This window comes from Nilaparvata lugens, chromosome X (assembly GCF_014356525.2).
Source record: "Nilaparvata lugens isolate BPH chromosome X, ASM1435652v1, whole genome shotgun sequence".
Lineage (NCBI taxonomy): Eukaryota > Metazoa > Arthropoda > Insecta > Hemiptera > Delphacidae > Nilaparvata > Nilaparvata lugens.
In genome coordinates, this window is record NC_052518.1 from 104880864 (window position 1) to 104899152 (window position 18289).

General features: G+C 33.8%; 1 protein-coding gene across 1 annotated transcript; it reads left to right on the top strand.

Moving 5' to 3' along the window:
- Positions 1-320: 320 nt before the first annotated feature.
- Positions 321-18043, top strand: LOC120354886. The gene is made up of 5 exons (XM_039442949.1): positions 321-513; positions 1043-1254; positions 16100-16197; positions 16616-16716; positions 17911-18043. Exons 1-3 carry the CDS (start codon positions 462-464, stop codon positions 16151-16153), a joined length of 318 nt encoding a protein of 105 aa, XP_039298883.1. The 5' UTR covers positions 321-461; the 3' UTR covers positions 16154-16197; positions 16616-16716; positions 17911-18043.
- The last annotated feature ends 246 nt before the right edge of the window (positions 18044-18289 follow it).

Genomic DNA, 18289 nt, shown 5'->3' on the forward strand with positions numbered 1-18289 from the left:
GTAAGCTATCAATATCCCGTTGACAGCTCGGAGAAGGTAAAATGATTCATATCAGCCATGGAACAACTTCTATGGATCCGGTCTCAACGAATATGCAACCTCCTGTTGGGCAGAGTTCTCTTGCATGTATGATGATGATGACCTCTTCAATGCGGCCCCCAAGCTCACACTGTGGATGAAAGATCAGTATCACAATTCTGGGCAAGGAGCCAGCTTCTCCAGTCTAAACACTCCCCAATCAGAATCACTTTCTTTAGAAAAAAAAGTAAACTATAGAACACCTCCTGAGACCTACAGTATAGCATACTATACCTTGATGTTTGATTTTTTCTCCGAGAGATGGCAGTAGTTTCTTGAGTTTCAACTGCACAGAGCAGTTCTATAGAATCTCTAGTTGCTATCTACGTCGTTGTTGTGATCTTATTCTATAACCTCACTTTTGTAAACGTTTTTGTTCAACGATGGATTCTTCAAAGGCGAGCAGAAGCAAACAATCAACTTCAATTTTCAATGGTAAGTTAGAAATACATAATAAATCACTTATTTTACCTCAATTGCATGTTTCAAATACATCAATAGTCATCCTTAAATTACAAACTCATACAAGAATAAATGTTTACATTCGTTACTTTGCTGTAAACTTTGAGGTATAGCATACTATACATCAGGTCTAGAGCTTTCTCCAACAAATAAATGTGATGTTTCTTCTCTGACAAACACCACTGTTTTGAATATTTGTTCATTACAAATCATGTGATGGATAGATAAAAAACTAAGTTTTCATCTGATGAACTTTATTATTTAAAAATTTAGTGAATATATTTGATTTTTAACTGTATTTAGGATTGAGATTGCAAATTATTCATTTATCATTCATTGAAAAATCATTGCAAATAAGCTGATAAGTAAACATTGAATTGATAATTAGTTCAAAAATATGTAGGCCTAACAATAGCAGATTGCTACAGTATTTTCTTGAAATGTTATGATTATCAATGTCCAGAAAATCTAATGAGTTATTTTTATTTTTCTTGTGTTTCAGTGGAACAAGATGCAGGTCAACTGGCTGATCTGCTGGATATGTCCGATTTGGATCTGTCTGACCTGGATTTGGATGATGATGAGGATGCAGACCCAAGCTTTTTACCAACCCCAAACAACACTACTCAGATTGGGTCAACTGAATCTGATCACCACAGTGGATCAGAAGAGAGCAGTGAGGATGAAGAGACTCGAGGACACCAAGAATCTAATGTAAGTTTAGTAATTTGAAAGCTATTTATTAAAAATTAAGTATTTAGCAAAAGCTATTTATTGAAACAATTGAAATTTATTCAAGTTCAGTAAGGTCCAAGAGAGTCCATTTCTTGACTTTCAGGAAGAAAATGCTGAGACTAGACAAGAGGGATGGCGGAGGCGTTATTTCAACCCATCTCAGAAGCCAGATGTGTCTCCATTTGTAGCTTCAGACCACCACAATTGGGATGAAATAAGCTATTTCAATCAATTCATCGATGATGAACTTTTCACATTAATTTCAGAAAAACAAACCAGCAATATTTTTTTGAGAAAAAAAACTTTTGAATTCTACTCCACAAGAGATCAAGTGTTTCTTTGGAATTTCATTTGTGATGTCATGTTTACAATATCCAATCTTGAGAATGTATTGGCAAAGAGAGTGGAAAGTGCCTATAATTTCATCTGCAATGACCGAGAGATAGGTTTTTTACTCTACGGTCAAATTTGAAACTTGTGTTTGATAATGAGATGTATTATGATAGTAGGAAGGCTGATCGGCTTTGGAAAGTTAGGCCTCTCTTTGATAGGGTTCTCAAGGGTTGCTCTGAGTTGGAAAGGGAGGAGCATCTGTGTGTTGATGAAATGATCATACCTTTTACTGGTAATCTAGGAATAAAACAGTATGTAAAGGGCAAGCACAACCCTGTTGGCCTAAAAGTTTTTGTCTTGGCAAATTCAAATGGGGTTGTGCTGGATTTACTTCCCTATCAGGGAGACACAACTTTTCCTCCAGATTATGCTAAATATGGTGTTAGTTCAGCTTCTGTATTATATCTAGTAAGAAATCTTGAGCCAGGACATGTAATTTTCCATGATAGATACTTCACCTCCTTAAAACTTCCAAAAATTTGGTGAAATTTTGTCTGAGTCTCAACTTGTTTTATGCAGAGTATGAGTGTAGCTCAAAACTGATTCACTTTTTGTGCAAAATTCGTGGATGCGAAATCAAGGAAGAAATTGTGGCATTCCTAAATGCTCCAATGGATATTGACAACAGCAACTATTGACCGCAGATGCGCAGAAGCTTGGCGTTGGTTCAGTTTGTAGGTTATATGAATTATAATTGTAGCAAAATGCTCCTGAATGCTCTGAATCATATGGATGTGAAATCAAGGAAGAAATTGAGGCATTCATAAATGCTTCAATGGATATTGACAACAGCGACTATAAAATACATTTGACCGCAAATGCGCAGAAGCTTGGCGTTGGTTCAGTTTGTGGGTTATACAAATTCTTATTCTTTGATAATAAAATAACACATCACTCACATTGAGTGGAGAAATTATTATGTGTAATAATTGAACATTAGAAAGTATTCAATGAAGAATGAATTATAATACATTTGAATAAAATCCCCTTATCATATTTATACCTATAGGCTTCATATTGATTGATACATAAGTCTGTGAACATTCATTTTTAAATTTAATGACAAAGCACTTAAGTTCCAATGCCAGAATTACAAATGAATTGAAATATTAGTATCATGAGTTTTTAAATTTCCTTTGTGGTTTCAATTGCAATACTTAGCAATTGAAACCACAAATATCACATTTGAAACGTTCTTCACCAGTAGGACAATGAGTTTTTTTATGATTTGCCAAACCACATGAAGAGTAGCCCTGTAGTCACATTGATCACAGCAGTAAGGCTTTTCTTTGGTATGAGTTCATATATGCAATTTCTAATGTGTTTTCGTGGCAGCTGTATATTGGCACATGTCACACTTTAAAGGCTTTTCTCCACTATGCATTCTTTTATGCTCATTCAGTTTGCTAGAATTGGAACACTTGAAACTGCACTCATTACAACTCAATGTTTTCTTTACAGTAGGCCTAGGCCTGTGAATTATCTTATGATAATGCAAACTTCTCATCCTTTTGCATTTAACCTTCATCCGCTCGCTCCCACGGCAAAATTGCCGCGTTTTCAGGATTTTTGTCATATTTTCTGTCTAGGCGATCAGAGTGTAGTGGGAGGCGCATGTATTCTTCCCCCACTATCTTCCATCAATATTCCAGCCATTGCCCATTTCAGTTGGAGACTTGATTGAGCACAGAGCTGTACTGTAGGAAGTGAAGTCTGGTGAGCGGCAAATTTGCCGTGACGCAAGCGTTCTTGTGGATATTTTTTGTGTAAATTTTTTTAATAATGTAAGTATATCTTTTCAAATTCGTCATTAGTATTCACATTACAATGCATCCTTTTAATTTCATACTTAATTAGAATGTGTTTATTCTCAAGTTATCTTCTAAAACTTGTAAAAATTGAAGAGAAATTCACCAGTTAGGTATACAAACCATTAGTTTATAATGTATCCTATATCTACAATAGCTATATCTATTGTGCTCTCATCTAAATCTATAAAAATCTTATGTATAATTTTTTATGTTATTTATAATTTTTCATTATTATTCATTTTACAATGCATCTGAATTGGAAAATGTGTTTGTTGTAGTCTCAAGCTATCTTCTATGACTTGTAAAATATTGTAAAGAGATTTGCCAGTTGCAAATCATTAGTTTATAATTTCTATAACTTCAATTGCTATATCTTTTGTGAGTATATCTGTACTTATAATTATATTATCTATAATTTTTAAAAGTCAGAAACTTACAATACCGAAGCGGACATCGCCTGTGTTTTGGAGGAGCTGGAGAAAATGAAGAAGATGAAGAGAATACAACCCCCTTTTTCACCACAGATTGTGATGATTCGGATGATCCAGACTACGGTCCTGAGCTAATAGAAGACAATTCACACAACAGCGACACAGACACAGACATCAACTCTGGAGACGAAGAAGATGACACTGCAGATGATGGTATGAAATTTTATATTTGTAGAGATGGGGAAACGATTTGGGCCAACAATACTGTTTCACTTCCATCAAAAACAAGGTCTGCAAATATTATAAAAACTCTTCCTTGCCCTAAAAGACAGGCTCGTCACTGTAAAACTCGCCTTGAATGTTTTTCGCAAATATTTACACCTGATACTGTGGAAAATATTGTATGTTTTACAAATATTTACATAGAAAAAAAGAAAACTGAACGAAAAACATTTGTTGATCAAAGAGGGGTCAATATTCGGGAAAGGGACTACAAACCTACAACAAATGCCGAAGTTTTAGCAATATTTGGAGCCTTGTTCTTGATTGCAATAAAAAGAGGAAACCGAGCTGATTTTTCAGAGTACTTCTCGGCAAATGGGACGGGATTGTTGGTATTGAGGGTTAACTTTAGTGAAAAAAGATTCAGGTTTTTACTCAGATGTATGCGATTTGATGATATTACTTCAAGAACAAGGCGTAGTTCAAACGATAAACTGGCCCCTATCAGATATCTTGTAGATTCTTTCAACAGCAATAGTCAGAACTTTTTTAGTTTGGGAGAGTACACAACTATTGATGAAATGTTGGTGGCATTTAGAGGACGGTGTGGCTTCATTCAGTATATGGCTCAAAAACCAGCTAAATATGGGCTGAAAATCTATGCTTTGTGTGATTCCCGTTTGTTCTACACGTACAATTTGGAAATTTACTGTGGAAAACAGCCTGCAGGTCCTTTTGAGCTGTCAAATAAACCGTATGACTTGGTAGTGAGATTAGTGCAATGTATAAAGAAATCAAATCGAAATCTGACAATTGAAAATTATTTCACCAGCTTTCCCCTGGCAGATTCGCTACTTCGTGTGGGAATAACATGCTTGGGAACCATGCGGAAAAATAAGAAGGAGATCCCACCTGAGTTTATAACTGTAAACAAAAACTCTGTACCTGGCAGCTATATGTTTGGGTGTCAAGATGACAAAACTTTGGTCTCCATGATTACAAAGAAAAAGAAAGCAGTTATAGTTCTGTCCACTATGCATGATTCTGACACAACAGACCCAGACAAAACAAGCCTATACAAATTTGTGACTATAATTTGACAAAGGGTGGGGTTGATACCGTAGACTTGATGTGTTCGAGAATAAGTACTTCTAGGCGAACTCAAAGATGGCCTATGGTAGTATTTTTCCGGCTACTTGACTGTGCTGGTATAAACTCACATAGGATATTTCAATTCAACTCCCCAGATATAAAGAAAAACTCTAGAAGGGAGTATCTCTATGAATTGTCCCTGAACTGATGGCATATAACTTGAAAGAACGATCAAAAATCTATTCTCTGCCAAAAGATTTATTGGTGTTTTTGGAGAAATACAAAGATGTCAATGATGTACCAGCACCAGAGCATAGACCTGGTATTTGTTACATTTGCGGCCCAAGAAAAAATAACAGAACAAAGCAGGAGCGTAACCTTTGCCACTTAAATGTGTGTAAGCATCATTCATCTTCTGTGACAAATTGCAATAAATGCCTACAACTACGTGAAGAAATGGAAGTAGATTAGATTATGTATATAACATACTTTTTATCATATCATATTCACTTTTTTATCTAATAAATATATCGAAAATTGTGTGTAAAGTAACTCAAGTTTTCTTTATTTCAACCACGTTCTGACATTTTATATAAATAAGTTTTTAAAGTATTACACTATAATAGTTCAAGTCATACGTAGATCAATATTATTATTATAAAATATCTGTGATGAAAAATATTACAGTGTAATGAACCAACTATTATAACATTTGAACTAAGATCATCATGTTTCAATAATCATAATATTATATGTTTGACATAATTATATAATAGGGGTATTCACAATCTTGTAGATAATGCGCTAAGTCGTGCTATTAACTATTTTGAAGCTGTTGATTTTTTCTCATGTACTACTATAGCATTGATTTAGCTAATAGCAGGATGCTGCTATTTGCTAACTCAATTTAGCATATAGCAAGTCTAATTCCAACATCGTGAATACCCCTAATGATAATAGATATTTAACAGAATCATTATAGTCTCTACCGGCTTTACCACTTATTTTTAAAGAGCTTGAGATGCATTGAACGACGGTCTATATTCTATATGATTTAATTTTGTCTAGCATATGATATTATAGGACATTATAGGCTATGTGATTTTTTAAATTGAATTATATCCCTATAATAACTTATATTATAGGCTAGTATTTGTAATTGGTGACATTAGAAATATTATACACACTTCAGGAATGATTAAACCTTGAAAAACCTATTGCAGCAAAATTGCCGCGGTGCGAGTGGTGTGTGACAAGGCGCGAGCGGATGAAGGTTAAATTTGCATATTGTACAGCTGCTCATGTTCTAGTGAACCAAATAATATAAGTGAATAGGAGTCTCCACTAGAGACAAGAGTTCATTTGATGTAGGTACGGAATGTACTTTATACATAACCTGCACTTCCACTTGAATTGAAATAATAAATTTTTGATTAAACATTAATTTTATGAAAAATGTTGAAACAGAGGAGAAAAAGTTTCTATTTTAAGTGATGGATTTTATATAATTTCAATATTCTGATGCTTCAGGGATTGAATTGAATAAATGCTTATCATGACAATTAATACAGGATCCTTAAGTTGATGAAACAGAAGTACTGTTGTTTCTGTGTGTGCTGTGGGGATTTGAATATTAAATTTTAACTCAACCAAAGCGACCAAGCGTCCAACGTTGTACACCACACTGGTGTACAATTGATTGCATATCACAGCGAAAAGTTTACTTTTCATATCCTTTATTCCTTACTCACTATCTCATGGAGCAGAAATAAGCCATTATGGCGTTTATCAGCTTCCATGCAAAATATTTTTTAATAAAAGTTATTTTCATACAGATTGATTTAATTTTTTTCTCAACATACAAAATACCGATGTTACATTTCTATCGTTATTCGAATTTCATGATCATTTCTTCATAGGCTTTTTTATCAACAGAAACGTAAGTTATCAAAATGATCTAATCAAACAATATAATAAGATTGTGGGTGGGGGTGACTTATTTGGCCCCATTCGAGCGGCCCCTCAGGGTGTCAGGAAAACTCTCAGGGAAAGGACCCATTCCCTATGAACAACGGTTCAAGGGAATTTATATTCCTATTATTTTCAAAGATTTTACCTGCAATAGTGATAATAATTTATTGCCATTTCTTATGACAGACTAATAAAAAATATCAGCATAATTTCACTAATTATATATTTATTGTAAAATAATAATTATTTTCATTTTAAAAATCAAAATAAGTCACTCTTTATAAGCCAAAAACCCTTTTTATAAAGCATCAAATATGTGTTTGAAGTAAGAATGCTTTCCATGATGAAACTTGCTACTCAATGCATGATGACTCCATTTGGAGTCATAACTTAAAATGCTCAAAAAGTAATTATGAAAAATGTTAGGATTATTTTTATTGTTATCAGCAATGAATTGTGAGTTCAATGATATTTTTTCCCAAAATATTTGAAAAATCATGCATTGCAGGGTTAAGTGTGAAGCTGTAGTTCAAAGTACTCTTCACTGTAGTAGAGTTCTACCCAACCTCTACATTACTTTTTCCATGCACATTGGCTCCTGTCACTTTTATTGCTAACATTTTAATAAGTTATATTGAATTTAATACTTTTTCATCTATTTTTTTGCATTAGTTTTTTTTATTTCATGAGAACATATTCCCAACTTTACTGATACTGGAGGTTGGATTATCAAATATTGACACTGATAATAAAATCACAACATCAAAGATCATATTACACTAACCTATCAGATTCAAACTTACGGTTCTGTACAAAGCAGTTGTCATTTCATTCACAATATTTACTCCAGTCTGTCATCAGAGTTTTGTTTCACTTGCTCTGTTTCTCTTTTACTGATGTAGAAACCCATTGTAGAACAATTATTAATCTTTGATAATAAAATAACACATCACTCACATTGAGTGGAGAAATTATTATGTGTAATAATTGAACATTAAAAAGTATTCAATGAAGAATTCATTCATTTTCAAATTGAATGACAAAGCACTTGAGTTCCAATGCCAGAATTACAAATGAATTGAAATATTATAATCATGCAGAGCTTAATTTGTGCCAGAACGCACCGGAACGGAGTTCAAGAAAAAAAGTAAGCTATATAAAAATTTCGTGAAATTTTGTTTGAGTCTCAACTTGTTTTATGCAGAGTATGAGTGTAGCTCAAAACTGATTCACTTTTTGTGCAAAATTCGTGGATGCGAAATCAAGGAAGAAATTGAGGCATTCCTAAATGCTCCAATGGATATTGACAACAGCGACTATTGACCGCAGATGCGCAGAAGCTTGGCGTTGGTTCAGTTTGTAGGTTATATGAATTATAATTGTAGCAAAATGCTCCTGAATGCTCTGAATCATATGGATGTGAAATCAAGGAAGAAATTGAGGCATTCATAAATGCTTCAATGGATATTGACAACAGCGACTATAAAATACATTTGACCGCAAATGCGCAGAAGCTTGGCGTTGGTTCAGTTTGTGGGTTATACAAATTCTTATTGTAGCTTACAAGACCTACACATTACATAATTTCGTCAAAGTTATTTGTTTGTTTTAATGGAAGAGTTTTCTCATAATATCGTAGAGTGTGAGAGCTTAATGGAATGGAGCTTAATGCCAGAGTTACAAATGAATTGAAATATTGATGTAGAAACCCATTGTAGAACAATTATTAATCTTCGATAATAAAATAACACATCACTCACATTGAGTGGAGAAATTATTATGTATAATAATTGAACATTTAAAAGTATTCAATGAAGAATGAATTATAATACATTTGAATAAAATCCCCTTATCATATTTATACCTATAGGCTACATATTGATTGATACATAAGTCTGTGAACATTCATTTTTAAATTTAATGACAAAGCACTTGAGTTCCAATGCCAGAATTACAAATGAATTGAAATATTATTATCATGCAGAGCTTAATTTGTGCCGGAACGCACTGGAACGGAGTTCCGGTACCTCCCAGGGCGACCGGAACGTACCGGAACGTAACATAGTTGCAACTAAAAATTAATATCAAAACTGGGGTCCTCACGCATGTGAATGTGTAAATATGACCGTCCGGGGAGAAACCGTCCATTCTTGAGGAACCTCCCATGTTCAGAAAGCTACTTTCTGTAATAAACAGTATTGCAGTGTCTAGTGCTGAGTGAGAACAAGGCTTCTCAGCAATGAACTTAATTATGACGCCCCTTCGATCTTCCCTTTACATAAACACGGTCTGTGATCTTCAGAGCATCCGCCTCCTGGGACCTCCTGTGGCAAGATACAAATCTGAACGTCACGTCAGGTCTTGGCTGGCAAGAGGACACCACACTGCTCTCGACACAAATTCAAAAAGTCGAAGTGAGCAAACTTACAATGAAGACAGTATTATGCTGTGAGAAATATTTTTTTAAAACTGTTACTTCCAAAAACAAACTAGGCCTACTTTTAATACTTCCATTTTCTGTCTTGAATTTCAACAGTTTTGTCAACAACAAGTTTTGTAATAGTATTGTAGACAATTTAAAAATATTACAGTTTATCTTTTAAGCTGGTTTTCATTCTCATTTCTCTCCCTTCAAGGTTCTGACAATTTAAAGTATAATCATTTACCATTTAATTTATTTGATCAAATCTGAACTTGTTTCATGTTTAAATCTGGGTTTTAAGGCTAAATTTAGATCATTTTTTCGGTGGTGGTCCCCTGGACCCCCTTCCCATGGGGGTTATTATTCCAAACCCCCTGTAGTGAGGCCAGCCAGAGTTCCGGCACCTCAAAATTTACAAATTAAGCACTGGTATCATGTTCTAGTGAACCAAATTATATGAGTGAATAGGAGTCTCCACTAGAGACATGAGTTCATTTGATGTATGTAAAGCAGAGAAAATTGAATGCTGTTTATGAGAGAAGAAGGGGAATAGCTTTGAAGAATGATAATACTGAATACGACTGGAATGAGACTAAAAAATGGAATTCTCTGGCTATGAAAAAGATCTTGGCTGGAACGATGAAGAGCAAGGGAAAGAAATGTGATGAGACATCGCCAAAAAGTGCTGATGTTGAAAGAGTACCTCCTTATGTTCCTTCTCGTGAAGCCTACCCTTTTGCTCCTAATAAATCCTGCGCCATCCAGCAGCTTCAATTGAATGGTGGAGGTGACGGTGGAGACTACCCTAAAAAATGTGATAGATAAAAGAAGATTTATAAATCACGTTGCTCTTTTGAAAATCATAAGAAACGTTGCCATACTCCCAATGAACCCCGCGTTTTCACTTGTAAATTGTGCAACAATTCTTACAAACTTCAGAAACTGTTTATTCGGCATAGAGAAATTTGTAACAGTTCTTCCTACCATTACACTTGTCAAGACTGCAAAGTAGTTTTCAAAACATTGTATTCATTCACAAATCATAAGAAAAGGTATGTTGCAGAACAGAAGAAAACAGAAAAAACCTATTGCAATTATGCAAATGTTCAGTTTGATAATAAATGTGCTTTCTATCGGCATAAATCATGTTGTGTAATGTGTGAAAATCAACAGGTTATATTACTTTTTGACTCAATGTTTGAATTCGAAGAGTGGAAGAGCAATGAAAGTAGGAGAACGTCATCACAATTCAAAAAAGTTAAAGGTACGACAACATTGAATGGAAATGTGAAAAATCATAATTTCAGTTGCATATTTAACAACACCCGTGCTCAAACTCCCAGAAACACAGTTCGTCGAAGACGATATGGTCAAATCCCAAGAGGACAGTGCCATTCTCGAATAAATGTGAGAGAATATGAAAATTGAAAAGTTGAGGCAAAATATTCATCTGAACACTCACATCCATGTGGCTCGGAAACGCTGATTTATCATCGATGGTCTCCTGAAACGAGTAAGGCAGTGAAGAGTTCATTAAAGGATGGAGTGGATCCAAATTAAATAAGAAAGAAATTCACTATGAATGATGAAATGGTTGGTGCCGCTATCCAAAAAGAATCATTTATGACTAACTGACAGATATTACATCACAAATACAATTTATTACAGGAGAAGAGAGGCTACTGTGATGATGCCACTTTTTTGAAAAATCATGTTGATGGCATATGAGTGACAGCGAAAGAAGATGTATTTCAGGATATAAGCCAAAAAATTGTAAAACTTTAATTGGTGACAGAGGATATGATGGATTACCATACAGTGATGACTTGTTCATTTATCTTGTGATGACTTGTGTGGAAAGAACTGGAAAGCGAGCATTAGCAAATGTTGAACGAATTAAAATTGGAGAAATAAAAGATTCCAATATAATTAGGTTTCTCAATGAATTATCAATTATCAATTGGAAGCATATGTATTGTATGAAGAATATAGATGATAAGGTTTATCCTTATTACATTACACCACTTGACTAATCAAGCGTTTCCTTATATTCAGGTGAGAAGAAAGCTCAAACAATCAAGGTTGAACAGAGTTTCAAATGATGAAATCAGGTCACTCAAAGAAGACTGCTCCTTGTTATATGATTTCTACAGAAGTTCAGGATCCAACGAAATCCAAGGTTTTATGGAAAAATGTTAAGAGAGAGAGTAAACTTATTGATAAAGATGAGAAAAAGTATGGTATACATGATGTTGAACGGTTCAACGAATTTTTTGTTAAAAAAGCCGATGATATTCTCAAAAAAGTTTCAGCTCTTCCATGTGATAATAATTCAATTCACTATCTACATAAACTTGCAAAACCTTCCACTACCTTCAACTTCCATCTTGTAGAAATAGATGATGTTGAAAAAGCTATTTTAAGAATGAGTAGCAGTAGATGTGAGGATGTCTATGGATTAAGCTCTTTTGTATTAAAGTATGGAATAGATAGCTTGAAGGTAGTTATGACTCATTTGATAAATTGTTGTATCATTAACTCTGTTTTTCCTGATGATTTGAAGTTGGTTAAAGTCTTACCTATATACAAGGAGATAAATCAATTTTTGAGAACTACAGACCAATCTCTATCATATCAGTTTTGTCCAAATTGCTAGAGATCATCCTCAATGAACAAATTGTGAATTATTTCGAGAAAAATAATTTATTTGATGACTCTCAATTTGGATATAGGTCTGGACTAGGCACTGTTAGGGCAGCTGTTTCTTTTATCAGTAATTGTATTTTTGGTCTAGATAATAAAGCATGTGTCAATGTGAGACTATATGATTTATCAAAAGCATTCGATACTGTCTCTCATGCTCTTCTATTGAAAAAGTTACAGTTTTATGGATTCAAGGAGGAGGCTGTGTCACTAATGAAGTCGTATTTATGTGGTCGATTTCAAAAGGTTTTTTGTGATGGAAAAGAGTCAGGATATCTACCTGTGAAGCATGGTGTTCCTCAGGGATCAATTCTTGGTCCAATACTGTTCATCATTTACATGAATGATCTGCCTAATGTTTTATCGAATCCATCAGTACAGTACTTTCTCTTTGCTGATGACATTAATATCTGTCTCAGGTCTAATTCACATGAAGTATTGAGAAACAAATTAAAAAATATTTCAGAAACTATACAAGATTGGTGTACTGCTAATAGTTTATGCATTAATGAAGGCAAAATACAAGATTTAGAATTAGATTATATGACAAGAAATACCACAGAAGCTGTAAGTCATTCTGTGAATTTTCTAGGATTTATGATTGATGAGAATCTGGATTGGGAGAAAAACATTATGAATATTGAGTCGAAAATCAGTAAAGGCATATTCCTGATATGCAGATTGAGACTGTGTGTAAGTTCTAAGGTACTGAGAACGGTCTATTTTGCATTCATCCAAAGTCATTTGAGTCGAGGTACCTTACTCTGGGGTCATAAATTTTCTAGTGTAAGGCTACTGAGGATGCAAAAAACATGCATTAGACTAATTTGTGGACTCCCTTCCCGAGCTCATTGTAGATAGGGGTTTGTTCGTCTTGGTGTGATGACGGTTCCTGCACTGTTTATCTTTCAAAGCCTACTATATATAAAAGAAAATATCCATTTATATGATGCTTTGGGTTCATATCACTCATATGGAACAAGGAATAGGGCTACTTTGAGTTTAATCAGGTTCAATTACACCAGGACTCATCTAAAACATTCATCTATACAGCGATAAAATTGTATAATTTTTTACCTCCTTCAATCAGGAACCTAGAGATTGAAAAATTTAAAAACAAATTGGAAGCAATTTTGTCAGAAAATTGTATTTATAAAATAGATGAATTTTTCGAGATAAATCTTGAAGTGGAATAGCCTTATTACTTGATTGTTACATTGAGATCAGAGAAAAATTTCTTGGTGTAGAATTAGTTATAATGATTTACCTGTGTGCGATTGTGACTTATATTATTTAATAGTTCTATTTATTTTTTATGTGTCTACTTTTGTTACCATTTGACGTAATGCATTTGATGTTCTCTTTTGCTGCTACAATAAAACATTTATTTATTTATTATTTATCGGTAATACCGACACAAATATGTATTTAGAATCATATCACAGCAAATTGAAACATAGGCTCAATCAGATGTCCAATAAGAGAGTGCATGAATTAATTGAAATTTATATGACATGGAAAACAAAAGATGGCTTGTTCTACAGCAACAACGTTTTCAGTGAGCGCCACACGTAGACTTCCGTGTTAAGATTGATCACAATCACAAGAATGGAATGAAAATTTCACCTGATAGTGTTAATACGATTTCCGATAGGGTTTGGCAGGTTCAAGAATATGGTAGGTAGTAAGAAGTTGTTTGTTACACAGCTTATGCACGAATGCAACATCCCTGACCACTGCTTCTATAAATGTGGAAGTATGTCGTGTTTAAACCTTTGTTCCTTCTTTACAGTTGTTCTTGTGACAACATTTCAAATTCATGTGTACATGTACATAGAGTGTATTCTTCAAGTATTAGTGATTTGTGTTATGATTTAGGCTTTAATGAGTTTTCTGTTTTCATAAGTAATGAACAGTCAGGGATTGATGAAGTTACTTCTGAAAAATGTAATGTAGAAATCAGTTTGGATACAATATGTCAAATTCCACCGATGAAGATTCGATTTTCTCCTAATAGGAAGTTAGTACCGCAGCCAAGGTTTTACAGAACTTTGAAAAACCGATCAAAATGTAGGTCAATATTAAAGAAACCTAATATCAGCATTATTGAAAATTCAAAAAGTGAACTGTTGAGCTCAAATCAAGAGTGACATGCAGAGAATCAACAAACTATTTTCAGAACAACCCAAAACAAATCATATATTGAAAAGAAACCAGAATCATTACTTATTGCTCAAAAAGGAACAATAAATGAAAAAAGTACTTTCACAAATCCCATAATTGATTTTAAAGCAGCGTCAGTTCAGAAAAAAGTCAAAGACAATTTCTTTGTTTCTGATCTTGAACTCAAGTCCATAGATATTAATATCTAGAAACGTGAGGAGATTGAAATTATGAAATTCACTAAAAACCACTTTACTAGAGGCTATTTATACGATTCGGTTGTTATTTTTTTCTCTTTTTGGTTGAATAATGAATGCACATCAAGAAAGCATTGATATCCAAGTGTGCGGCAATCAACTCATTGAGGCTGTTTCCAGTATTTTTCATACCATTCTGCTTAACAGGTCCAGTATTTTATAAAGCATAATTATATGATTCGGTTGTAATTTTTTTCTCTTTTTGGTTGAATAATGAATGCGCAAAAAGAAAGCATTGATATCCAAGTGTGTAGCAATCAACTCATGGAGGCTGTTTCCAGTATTTTTCATACCATTCTGCTTAACTGGTCCAGTATTTTATAAAGCATAATTATATGATTCGGTTGTAATTTTTTTCTCTTTTTGGTTGAATAATGAATGCGCAACAAGAAAGCATTGATATCCAAGTGTGTAGCAATCAACTCATGGAGGCTGTTTCCAGTATTTTTCATACCATTCTGCTTAACTGGTCCAGTATTTTATAAAGCATAATTATACGATTTGGTTGTTATTTTTTTCTCTTTTTGGTTGAATAATGAATGCACAACAAGAAAGCATTGATATCCAAGTGTGTGGCAATCAACTCATGGAGGCTGTTTCCAGTATTTTTCATACCATTCTGCTCAACAGGTCCAGTATTTTATAAAGCATAATTATATGATTCGGTTGTTGATGCTTTTCTGTGTATTCAAATAACAAATATGAATAATAATAGTTTACTAATAAGAGGATATGAGGTTAACATTTTTATGCAACCCAACAATTCCGTTGATGACTGTATAAATAGATTACCTCAAATAGACTATAAAGTTTTCAGCCAAATATTTTTACCTTGTTGTATTAACCAACACTGATTTCTCATTGCAGTCAAGTCACTGAGAGAGAAATATTGTTCATTGATCCTCTTCATTGCAACATGGATAACATGTCAAATCCCCAAACTATACCTTTTGAACAAATGTCAAACTGTCCTAAGTAAATTGTTAGGAGACAATCTTCAAGAGTGGACCCCTCCATTCACTCCACCACATGTATTACAAAAATATGGACATAACTGTCGACCATTCATATGCTTTTATTCCCAAAAACTTTTGTTAGGTGAAAGCAATCTCATTTTGTTGCTGATTCATTCAGGAAATTCATCCATTATTGTACATAGGCTAAACAGCAATATTAAAAATAAAGTAAATGGCATAAAAATGATTGAATCAGGTAAAGTAATAAAATAATGTCTAATGTCTGATGTCAATATCTAATGATTTAATGATTTCAAGGAGTTTCAATCAAGAGTTATCCTGATATTAATAAACTGTCAATATCTAATGTGTAATGTCTGAACATTCTGTCTGACAATTCCAGTTGTTGGTAAGCTCATGTGGAGCCGGCTGGGGAAGCAGCCCTACTGGTGGTTAATGAGACCGGGATTGATAACAATGGGCTGTATTATCAACAGAAACGTAAGTTATCAAAATGATCTACTCAAACAATAATCTGGATAGTCATCATATTGTATTCATATTCTCAAGAGGTTTGTTTGTATAACCAATAAAAGACATTCAAGTTTTTCTTCATGTTTATTTTCGGTAACAATATACAGCGTTCTCCAGCAACATTATTTGATGGAATTTATTCATGATGGCGAAAGATTGTGGGTGGGGGTGACCTATTCGGCCCCATTCGAGCGGCCAGTCAATCCCACACCATAGGGTGTCAGGAAAACCCTCATGGGTTTTGTTATCAACAGAGACGTAATTTATCAAAATGATCTACTCAAACAATACTCTGGATAGTCATCATATTGTATTCATATTCTCAAGAGGTTTGTTTGTATAACCAATAAAAGACATTCATGTTTTTCTTCATGTTTATTTTCAGTAACAATATACGGCATTCTCCGGCAACGTTATTTGATGGAATTTATTCATGATGGCGAAAGATTGTGGGTGGGGGTGACCTATTCGGCCCCATTCGAGCGGGTAATTTGTAATTTGGTAGTTCATATTTGTACATAGTCTAGAAACAGTTTGACAACTGTGTGGAGTTGGAAATGGATAGAACTATGCTTTGTCTAATTACAGACCAATACTGATCAGATTCTGACTTTATAACTTGAATCTCACTAGAGATAACTCAGCATCATCAAGTGCCACTTGGTTTTTTTCAAATTTGCTGCTGTCCTATTCATAATCTTTTAGTGACTCCAAGAAGCAACATTAATGTATGTGTAAAAGATGTGGGTACTTAGAGGTACCTTAGAGTACTCCCTGTACGCTGAGGATGTGGCCCAGTGCCACGAAACGCGTCCGTTAATCGTCAATATCGTGAGTACTGTTGTAAAAGTGAAAGTTATAGTATTTATTTACTAAGTTATATGCTATTCTAATATTTGTTTAATTCCTTTCAATACCAATCATTATAATAATTCCATTATTATTTCAATTTCTATTTTCTATTATTATTATCATTATTATAATCATCATCATTTCCATTCTACAGACATCGAGGATGATCCGCCCATGATAATCAAGAGGCTACTGTCTCTAATTTTCAGATATTCTGTTACTAATATTGAAGAATGGACAACAAAATTTATTTGTAACTTCATGTCTTATTAATCTAAAAGTTTTAATGATGTTTTTTTCTCATTCTCAATCTAGAAATAAAAAATGAAATTTCAGTCTGTTATTCCATGTAAATAGGCTACAATCGATAATCATGATTACAAATATCTATACCATTTACAGTTCTATCTTCACCATTCTACTTTTTATAATAAAAATGGAATGAAATTCAGTACCCTTTTTTAAATGAACATTTTTTTCTTCAAATCACAACAAACTTCTGATAAAATAAATGAATTTTGATTTAATAGTTTTAGCACCCGTCAATGGAGTAAACCCTGAAGTACCTAGACACTTTTATCAGGATTTAATATTTTTGCATAAATGCTAACACAAGTTTCTTGTGATTTTGAATAAAGAAAGTGTTCATTTTAAAAGGGAATTGAATTCTATCTCATTGTTATTTATTAATTTGATTTCTTTATGATTCTCAATGATGAAGGGGTAAACCAATTTGTTAATGCTGACAAGTTTGATATCCCCTAGCATAGAAGATGGCCTGTTTCTGAATTTTCAATTTTCATAGCATGTCCTCATTTTTTGTTCCAGGACAAGAGAATAAACAGATTGCTGCGATACTTCTATTACCGTTGTTACTTCCATGTATTGCAACATCAGACCAGAGAGCTCCAAAAAGAAGGAAGCCCTCAAAATCTGAAGTGAGTGAAAGTTTTGCACTACAAGTTTCAAAGGACAGTGACATTCAAGAAGCCATATCAAGTCTTCGAGAGCGACTTCTGTCTGAAAGAAAAAGTCTTCAGCCACTGCTAGTCTATGTTGGTGAGATAAACAACATAACTGCAACTTATGTAGCAGTTGACGATGTATTTTACAAGTTAAATTCCTTCATTTCAGCTGTTGATGTAGCTTACAAAATATTCCATGCCGTTAATGCAGAATACCCACTTGACTGTAAACTTGTGTGGCT